The sequence below is a fragment of the Vollenhovia emeryi genome, unplaced genomic scaffold, assembly GCF_000949405.1.
Source record: "Vollenhovia emeryi isolate VEMERY1.0 unplaced genomic scaffold, V.emery_V1.0 DF939142.1, whole genome shotgun sequence".
Classification (NCBI taxonomy): Eukaryota; Metazoa; Arthropoda; class Insecta; order Hymenoptera; family Formicidae; genus Vollenhovia; species Vollenhovia emeryi.
In genome coordinates, this window is record NW_011967224.1 from 1,196,984 (window position 1) to 1,207,182 (window position 10,199).

General features: G+C 48.1%; 1 protein-coding gene across 4 annotated transcripts in view; it reads left to right on the forward strand.

Annotated features, from left to right (window-relative positions):
• LOC105566808 overlaps positions 1 to 8,485 on the forward strand; it is a 24,459-nt gene extending 15,974 nt beyond the window's left edge. Inside the window, exons 2-16 of one of the 4 annotated variants that reach the window (XM_012021106.1) lie at positions 1,443 to 1,659; positions 2,038 to 2,342; positions 2,712 to 2,783; positions 3,501 to 3,724; positions 3,866 to 3,963; positions 4,052 to 4,363; positions 4,695 to 5,081; positions 5,150 to 5,388; positions 5,460 to 5,740; positions 5,840 to 5,996; positions 6,082 to 6,284; positions 6,358 to 6,506; positions 6,586 to 6,897; positions 7,012 to 7,421; positions 7,494 to 8,485. In XM_012021106.1, the coding sequence (XP_011876496.1) occupies positions 1,546 to 1,659; positions 2,038 to 2,342; positions 2,712 to 2,783; positions 3,501 to 3,724; positions 3,866 to 3,963; positions 4,052 to 4,363; positions 4,695 to 5,081; positions 5,150 to 5,388; positions 5,460 to 5,740; positions 5,840 to 5,996; positions 6,082 to 6,284; positions 6,358 to 6,506; positions 6,586 to 6,897; positions 7,012 to 7,421; positions 7,494 to 8,070 (3,840 nt within the window). In that variant the 5' untranslated portion in view covers positions 1,443 to 1,545 and the 3' untranslated portion in view covers positions 8,071 to 8,485. The remainder of the gene's footprint in view (positions 1 to 1,442; positions 1,660 to 2,037; positions 2,343 to 2,711; positions 2,784 to 3,500; positions 3,725 to 3,865; positions 3,964 to 4,051; positions 4,364 to 4,694; positions 5,082 to 5,149; positions 5,389 to 5,459; positions 5,741 to 5,839; positions 5,997 to 6,081; positions 6,285 to 6,357; positions 6,507 to 6,585; positions 6,898 to 7,011; positions 7,422 to 7,493) is intronic. The other 3 variants (XM_012021107.1, XM_012021109.1, XM_012021108.1) reach the window with 3 other exon arrangements.
• The last annotated feature ends 1,714 nt before the right edge of the window (positions 8,486 to 10,199 follow it).

Consider the following 10,199-nt stretch of genomic DNA (forward strand, 5'->3'; position numbering starts at 1 on the left):
TCCTCTCTCTCTCTCTCTCTCTCTCTCTCTCTCTCTCTCTCTCTCTCTCTCTCTCTCTCTCTCTCTCTCTCTCATTCTCACTCAGTTTAATATTCGATGAGCAACAAAAATAAAATGATACACTGGGGCGTTCGGATGACGTTTTCGAACGGAGCCCAGGGAGGTGTTTCCGAGGGAAATTTTCATGGCGCGAGCGAGTCGCCTGCCGGGAGAAAAACACGACGCGAGGGAGACAGAGCCGGACGTAATTCGCGGCACATGCGGCGCGGCGCGGCGCGACGGCGAGAAGAGCGCGCCGTGGAATGTTCAGAATCTTAAACGTTTAATGGGACATAATCGGTTAATGGGTCTCGCGCATTCAGCCAAAGCCGGTCCACCGCCGCCTCGCGCGACGCGAACGGCTCGCGCGCGCTCCGGATATTTTTATCGTCCCTATAAAATTCTATTTTCCTTCGGACCCTCTGTCCCTTCCTCTCCTCTGGCCGCAGCAGCTCGGCCCGTCGCATCGATAGAATATCCTAATTGTAATTCCGCGCACACGCTTGCGTTTACGCGATATGCACGGAGACAATTTTTTTTCTTAACGTTTACCTGATAATTATGCAATTGCGGGACAACACGGCATTTCGAAGAGCTTTACGAGTTTTGTGACATTTTACTACATATTTTACTATTTCTTCGAAATGCCACGTTGTCCCGCGATTACACGATTTTCAGGTAAATTTTAAGAGAAAGTTCCGTGTGTTTGTGCGTTCTTTTCATAAAATTGAAAAATCTCCTCCAAACTTCCACACAGTTGGAAAATTTGTGTTTTCTTGTTAAAGAAAATGCCGGTTAAAATTTTTGTGTTAAATGCTTAACACATTCATGTGTTAATTTAACATATTGCTCTTGTGTTGATTGACCTCAGATGTAAAATTATTAAAATACTTGAAAAGAAATGTTAAAACAACACAATGTCTACTTATGTTTTAATCTTACACAATACATATGTTCTATATTATTAGTAACAAGATTTATCTGTTAAAATTTACAGAATAAAATCTTGATTTTATTCTATATTACATAAGCGAGAGTGATTTCGAACCGTCATTTCACTTATTACATCTGTAAAGTGTAAAACTTACATTTTTTAAATTCATTTTGTCATTAAAAATATGTCAGTTTTACCCAAAATTTATTTCAAATAATTTTGAGATTTGCATTTATTTTCTGATAAAATATTAACAGAGTATTAGTGTGATTATTTAACATATCCATATTATGTTAACACAAAAATTTGTGTGGACCGTTTGGGACATGCGGTATCTGTGAAATTTAACACAGACTTTTCAACTGTGCACCTCAGTTGACGTCTCGGCGTATAATTGTCCCGCGTATATCGCTGTCCAAGATAATAGGAAAGATCTGTGCTCGATCGATCCCTCGTGTTTGATTTGCAGCCTGGAATGATAAATGGTGGCCACCAGCAGCATGGTATATGAGGAGATAGTCGGTATACGGGGCAGCTGACCCCAGCCACCGCGCACGCTTTTCACGCGCGAGATGCCCCACAATCTAAACCCAGCCTCCACCAACTCCGCCAACACGGGACCGAATCATCAAGCCTATCCCCAGCAGCCGTACCATCGGGAGAATGCAGATGGTCTTCAGCCGGAGGTAACGCGAAATCGATCGGTCGTACCGATAGGTCCGGTCTGGGTCGAACGTCTGATATATGCGGCGAGCGTAGCTCCCGATGCGTTTTATGAGTCTGCTTTGTCGACCTCTTTTATCGCTCGCTTTGGAGAAATATATCACACGTTGACAACTCGTCCCGGACCGAGGAAAAGTATCTATTCCTAATTTCAATCTTGGGTACGTTCGCGGAGCCGCATCTGTTCTTGTTGCTCGTCGTGTGTCAAAGAAAGCTAGAAGACGCTCTTAGCGCGAGCGCACCCTTCGTCTCGTAAAAACATGGAAATACGAATAAAATTTGAGGAATTTAAGATACAAAGATCTAAAGCGAAAGTCAATATCGGCGCGTCGTTTCTTCAGAAAGAACCGGTGAAATTCGACACGTCGCATCTGCGAGGTGCTCCAGCGGAGGTCGAGGCGTTGGTGCACAACATCAAGGAGGTCGCCCATCAGTTCCTCTATCACTGGCGAACGTTCCCCATCGTCCTGCCGCCGCCGTTGTCCTCGTGCACGGAGGGCGAGGACACGTTGGCGCGGAAGAAGTACCACCTGAAAGACCTCTTCGTGGCGCCCAGCTTCGACGAGCTGGACGCCGTCGCCGTGGACAGCAAGGGCGAGCCCAGGAGACTGACCAACAAGCAGCTGGAGAGTATCAGGGAGCGGGGGTAGGTGTTCTCCACACGAAGCGTAGCGGATATCACATTTTTCCACCTTACTCGTTTGACGATCGTGACTAGCTAGTCGTTTTGTGTAATTATTACGTAGCGGCAGTAGTTAGGCAGTAGAGAGAATTAAAGAAAAAAAAAGAAATAGCGAGAAAGCGAGTAATGCAAAACGTAGCCGTAATGAACGAATATGCTTGTGTACCGCGTCGGGTCAAAATCCGGAGAGCGACGATAGCGCGATCGGACCGCGAGCCTGGGAATCGATGCCCATGCTCGCGTTCTCGATGCGTTTAGACGCGGAGTAGATGAGGCGATCCCTTGCTTCAAGATTGCGTGTGTGTCTGATATGCTCTAACGATTTCTGTAAAGCTTACACAAGGATAAATATGGAAAGCCGAAGAAGCTGAATGCCACTCAGTTGGAGAGCATTCGAAGATGCGGGTACGTGTGACACACTTAAGCGACAGCGCTTAAAGGAGCGCAGACAATGTGTTAAACGTTGATGCAAATAGGTCGATAGGTAAACTTTGCACAGCGTCCTCGGGATTGACTAACCGGGCTAGCTTCCCCCGCGCGAGAACGGTGTCGCGTTCACAGCATGATCCTTCATTCGCACCGCCATTAACTTATCTCGAACGCCCGGTGAATCATACGCGAAGCGTTGATGAGATAAACGCATATTACCGTGTAACTCTTTTGCGCCACTGGAATTGGAGATTGGTGTAACATCTTTCGTAACGTGTGTATTCACTATCGCATGCCACTCGATCTGTACAGACCGCATATTCCCAGCTGTTATTGTTTGGTTTTTAGTTTTTAAGTTTGGCTTGTACATAATCGCAGCAAGGAGACAATCCTACGGGCTTTAGCGAGTCACTATAGGACTAGTCGGTTAAATGTAATTCAGCACGGATTAGCAGCGCTATCGAGATGCAAAGTATCCCTGGTGAAACTAGAATACGAGTAGATACACCTTCCACGTCGCTGTGTAAATCGTTTCGTAATGGAGGGGAAGGCACCACCACCTTTGTTTGTTACGTTCTTACTGTCCCAACACTGTTTTTCTATAGGACGTGGCGCTTTGTATGATTTCGGCCGTCGCAAAATCGCCCGGGAGATTTTACCGCGCGCGCGGCTGATCGGCGATTCTTCTTGCAGGGAGTTCGAGGTGGACTCGATCAACTTTGCCGGGCAGACCCACCGATGGCGATTGAGCGGACTCCTGCAGCGCGGCCGGGACAGACGGCGAGACGCGCTGCTCACAGATCTCGCCCTGGCGACTAGGTTTCTCGTTGTAACGGCAAAGGCTAGATTAGTTTCCCATTGCTTCAGTGTCTCGCAATCCCTTAAAGCATTGTTAACGGGGCTGTTGCGACTTCTCGGTGAGCAGTTTGCGTCCTCCGTTCGCGCGCTTATATGTGACGTCTGAAACCGCACGTCCGCATTACCGACACCGCATTATACATATCTATACGTGCTCTAAGATATATACGTTGCATATTACATTTGTATGCATCTTGCAGACATCATAATCGGCGTACCGTCGCTCCAGGCACACAATCTAGATGCTAAAATTAGGGAGGAGCGCTGCCGGTACCTGGTGGCGGAGTTGGTCTGCAGGGTAAGACATTATTCTCATTTCCTGTGAGATACGATATCTCCGTTGCATAAATCTAAGTCGTCGTCTTTGCCCCGATGCGTCGCCGCAGTCGGAATATGAGGATTCTCTGGAGCTACTATGTGGATTTATACGGAAGCAGCTTCGCCGGGCGACCACGGAGAAGTTCGAGGTCGAGAGAGAATCGTCCCAGCTGTTGCCCGTTTCAGTTCCTTTCGTATTTGGGACACCTGGTGGGGCCGCGGTCGATCTCAGACTGTTCAGCAGGGACATAATCAGGAAAGCTCTGCCGACGCTCGTTGCAATTCTGGAGAGAGAGACAAGAGGCTGGTTCCTTCACTTTAGAGAAAGACTGATATCTGAATTGAGAGCACAAAAGAAACCGGACGAGGAAATAGAACGAGTAAGGGAGACTTTTTAATTTAAAAAATTAACAATCGCAAACACCTGAAATAGGTTCATTTAATATTTAGAAAATAATATTCACAAAAGAGACGAATTAATATGTGTAGAATAAATTAAAATGTATTTGAAGGCATAAAGGACTAAGAGCCATGTTCAAACCCTGGTTGAGGTGATATTTTTTCGCAATAGATTTAGAGTAAAATATTTAGACACTAACACCCTGTCGCGGCTCTTAGTCCTTTATTCCTTCAAATTTGTGTTTATCACATTTGAGCCATAGGAATTTTATTAATTTGTAAAATGTATTTATTGTCAACCGGACCTTTTAGGAAGTCAACGAAGCGGTGATGCGTGAATATTTGCAAAGAGTATACTCGAATATCCTGTCGCATCCCGACATACTTGCGCTGGGTGAGGGTATCCCTCAGCTGCTGGTTCAACAGGCGCAGTCGGTCGTGCTGATGCACCGAGCGGTGGAGAATGTGCAACGGAAGCTATCGCAAACCAAAGAATCTCTGCGGCACCGCATCGAGAGCGAGCATCCGATCCTGTCGCGGATACAGCCGTGGATGCGCGACCGCATGCGCGAGGCCGAGGAGAATTTCATCGAGGAGTGCGAGTGGAGCGCGCATGAGGAAGCTCTCGCGCTCTGCAGCCATCAGAATCTCACCCAGACCGTCTACTTCCTCAATCGTGATTTAACTTTCATGAAAGAGGTATCTGTCTCGATCTTCAAGATCTGTCATCTAGGAACTTGTTGGCAACTTGGATTTGTCTGTTTCAGAGAGAGCCAGTTCTCCTGAAAGAACTGCGGAAGGTGAAAACCCCGACGAGGACTTTCCAGTGGCCGACGCAAATCTGGCTACCGAAGAACTGGATAATAAGACGCAATTTCCAAGGCCAGTCCGAAATAATTCCAACCGTACTGAGCAACACTCCAACTTCTATCACGACGCCTCGCGCGGATCCCAGCCAGCCCGTCTTTTTGGTTGAACGAGAGATTGTGCACACAACCACGACAAGGTATCTCAATCGATCAAACTATTATTTGCACTGTTACGTTCGGTACTTGAATAAATTTCGTCGTGTCGAAGGTGGCCGATGTGGCGTTGGATAAATTACATCGCCAGGACATGGTGTTGGACTTGGAATGCGATGTTCCTCTTGGGTGTAGCCGTACCGTGGTGTAGCCCGGTGTCTTTCCGCGCTTTACTGCTGGTGCAACCGTTTACTCCCGACCTGGAATTGAGTCAACTCAACGGGACGTTGTTCCCGAGAAAGTCGTCGCAAATGCCTACTCTTTGTTCCCGACTAATAGCACTCTGGAGGCACATCAGTAAAAGTCGAACGCACTTTGAAACTGAGCCAGACACAGGTAAGATCTCTTTTTATCACGCTTCATAACGTAACGGCAGTATAGTTACGAGAGTATCGGACTCTGAATGTTAGTAATGCAATACCAACGTCTTTTTAGGATTCATCGGCAAAGGCATGACCAGGCATTTAAATAGACTATGGAACTACGGTGCCAAGGGTTTGCTAGGCACACTCATCATCCTGTTCGTGTTTCCCGTAGTGTGCATTCTCGCGAGCGTCAGTTCACTGATTGTCGCTCTCACTGCGGTCTTGTGGTTAGTTTATCGTGCGACGGATCCCTCGTTTGTTTGTCTTTTCTTTAGTAGAACGTAGTTGAACTTAACTCATCGGCCATTTCAGGATGCCTCTGGTCACGTTGACGCTGCATGCGTTCATGGCGCTCATAATGGATCTAGACAGTCCTGAGTCGAGCCGCAATCGATACTTTGTGGTGATGGAAGCGTTAGCTTGGAACATCGGTATTCAGGGCTGCATGCAACCGATAGCAGCGTTATTCGTGGCCCTTGTCCTGTGCCCGGTCATCTCATTCGTGATACTTACAAGTAAATAACGTGTGTTTTAACGAGGGAAGTGGCACTCGCAAAATATTATATACAAAATAATTCGATGCTGCAGTTGCTGTGATACGTTACTGGGTCAGAGTATTCTGGGATACGGCTATGTTCCATCTAGTGATCAAAAATAGAGGTCGGATACCAGCGAGTGACAGCTTCGTCGTAAAGAGAATAGCTGGGCCGGGATTAGCTTCGGATTATTATTATCAAGTGAGTACTTGCACTTTTTCACTGGACAACTGTAATATCTGAGGAATAAAATGTAAGAAGCTCAAATTACCTTCGCCAGATCAGAGCGGAACAGGCGTTGGCCGCGTTTGAGGCGAAACTAGAGCTGGACGAATTGCTGGCTTTCCAGCAGGAGACCGAGAGACTCGTCACTCAACCGCAGAGAGATTTTACGCAGTTCGTCGAGGCCTGTTTCGGCCCGTTCGCCGCTAGTCTCGCCAAGACAAAGGATCCGTACAAATCGCTCGAGAAAGAAGCCAAAGATCTAATCGCCGTACTGTACGAGAAGCTGGACCGGCGAAGAAAAAATTTGCAGACTGGTCTCGGCGTCGCGGTGAGGAGTAAGATCAAATTAACCACTTTCGACCTGAAGGTAATTGTTTTCCGTAAGATCCCGTTCCGCGTGGGTTCGCGTTTCTATTAATGCCATACGAATTCGTATACGCGCGTGCAATTCGGTTACGATAGAGTCGAAATAACATTGCAGGTGGTCATACAGCAAGGCGCGCTGATGCTGGAACGTCTCTATCCCACTCACGTTTTCGCGAGATTGCCTGGAAACGAGGAGGACTTCTGGGAGAACAAAGGTTTAGGGGTGTGCGACTGGGCGGGCCTGGCGGGGCTCATGTACGCCGACATCTTCAGTCTGGATTTCCTGCAGCCGCTCGACGACTCCGATACGAAATTCAGATTGGAGCCGCATCCGGGAGTCGATCTGTCGCGGTACACGGACATGGTGCACAGCACCGAGCTCGGCGGCATCAACGGGCCCGATTTACTCGGCGCTGTTTACGCGCCGCGCGGGAATATCCAGGTGCACAGCCCGTATCTCGAGGTGTCCGCCTTTAATCCGAGGGCCAAGCAAACCAGCAACAGCAGAAAGTCCGACAAGCGATGGTAATTGTCCCCCTCTGATTGTGCCGTAATCTTTTGCAGGAGAAAGAAAATATGTAAAACGGCTCTTTGCAGCGATACCAGCGGCTTGTTGACGTCGACGAAGATTCGGAGGCGCACGATGACGAGCGAGAACAACTCGGAGGGACGGTGGCAGCCGTGGAAACGCCAGATTCAAACGTACAGCGCGGAGAAGCTGGTGATCCCGCTGCCGATTCCGCATCCGGCTCACATAGCGGTGACCATTCACAACCGCGACTCGGAGGATCCGATACCGCTCGACTCGGAACTGTGTCAGAACATCCTGCGAGCCATCGAGGAGTCGCCCGGCGAGATGGCGACGGAATACGTGAGTCGGTACAGAGGCGGCGGCGGCGGCGACTCCAGCTTCGACTCGGTCGCGTCGCAGTCGTCGGTCTCGATCGACACCGGCCTGGACAAGGAGAACGAGACGACGCAGGAGACCGCCGCGGCGAACGCCGAGAGAGAGGGCGAGACCTACCACTGGACCCTGTCGAATTGGGGCGGTGGCATGACGCGCAGGCGGAACAATTCCGGATCCATAAAGGTCGACCTAGCGTCACCGGAGGACGTCACCCTCGACACAGATACCACCAGAGTGATGTTCAGCACTTACGGAACAACCGTCTAATAGCGTTTTCGACTGGACCAGGATTAATCGCTCCGGGAGCGATTAATGACGTCACGAGTTTTGTTTTAGTTTACTAGACAAATAACCCAAATGCAACCCATGTTCGACCCATACCATTGCGAATTGATCCATCAGTGCTAAGAAGCTACGTTAGGTTACAATCAGGTTATACGTGCGTGTTTATTGTGGAACAAAGTATTCTTTGACGATAATAACGCGTAAGTGTACCAATAAACTTTTCGATTTTATCATAAAATTGACAAGAATATTGTAACTAGAACCTAACCCAGGTTCTTAACCCATTTTCGGTCGAACATATGTTCCTAGTATCTTCGGGTTAATCGCTCCGGGAGCGCTAAGGCCCGGTCTACAATGAGTTGTTAGTCGTTAGTCAGAAGTCGGAACTATATGTCGGTCCTTTTTCTTCCACCCAGAAAGGAAAAGGATCAACATATAGTTGCGACTTCTGACTAACGACTCATTGTAGACCGGGCCTTAAACCCATGTCAGTTCCAGTCAGTCGAAAACGCTATAAGATAAGCCTGCCGTTACACGCGTCCAGCGAAACTCGTCTTCGCGTTTGTAGGTTTGACGTTAAAAAAAAGAAACGGGAGAAAAGAAAAGAAACGGCGCAGAAAAGGGAGGAGCTCCGCGACTTTAGCGAAACCCGATCTTAGAGAACAGCCTTTGCCATCCAAGATGACGCGATGCAATTAGACACTCGCTCTCGGCCGCGAGTTAACGCGGATCAAAATCGGCACGCAGATCACGCCAGATTGCCGACGAATTATTCACGATCCGAATCAAAAGTGTAAATTCGTTAGGGTCCGTGGATAGGGGAGCGCGTTTACCGGACTCAATTGCCGTATAAATACGTACGTGTGATCGAATAGTTCCCAGTGAATTGCAATTATTTATATCGCCACGGAAATTTAATCTCGCGCGAATCTCTATTATAATATATTGAAAAGTTTTATCTGGGAAGAGGTCCGTTAATAGACAAGATATTTACTCGCCGAAGTTATACCTTCGATACTCGACAAGCTCGTACGCGGGGCTTTGATTATCGGACGAATGCCGGTTTAACGAGGAATGTTGCGCGATCTCTCGGTGCGAGATTCCGAAATTTCATTACTACGAGGTTGCGATTTTTAAGAGTATTATAAGAAAGGATAATATATATATTATATATAGAAAGAGAGGAAACAGAGGATATTCCAGATCTTACAATTAGTGCGGCAGTTAGACGACGTTTCTCTCTTTAATATTACGTTAATTAAACAAATGCGACATTCATATTGATATACTGTATATAGATAGCTAATTGTATAAAAATAAACTTGTTAATGTAATATTACTCCGGATCACACAAACACACACACACACACACACTTTCCGTTATTCGCGACAAAGGCTAGGCGGCGACAGGCCGCGACAAAGAGGATATATGCTTGCGATTGTTTAATCGTTTAACATTTAACGCAACGTATACAGCTATTACAAATAAGCGTGCGCCCGCCGATCATGTTATCCGCGAGTCGACCGCGGGGTAAAAAGACTACCGTCGCGGAGCGTTAATCGAGATTAGGTTTCGGCCCCGATGTACAGCGCCGGGTCGACAGATGTGACCCGTTTGGCGAATGCGAATTTGACACCAACAACACCTTTACGTCCTTCCAGCGTCTCGCTATCTGTGTACATTTTATTTTAATAATAAAACCGCAATAGATGTTAGTCCGGAATATCGGAGGTCGAGACTCCGAGGCGGCGGCGCGCCGTGTGCGCGATTATCGTGACATTTCTGTGTGGATACGGTAGGCGGGATTTAGCGAGGATACGGCGACGCGACGCTAATCAACACCAACGCTATTCAGACTCAATAAAAGTTTACTGTAATACAAAGTGCGTTTCCGCAGCCCTCTCTCGACTTTTCGAATCCCCCGCCGTCGCCGTGAAGCGAGCCGCGGGTCGCGCGTCGACGAGTTCGCGGGCGCGCGGAATCGACCGATCGATCCGCTCGATACCCGAAACGATACTGCGACTCTCCGGTCCATTCTCATATCGCGACTCGGCACTTCGACGCGCGCGCGCGACGGGTCGTCGTCCGCGCGCGACTCGACTTCGACTTC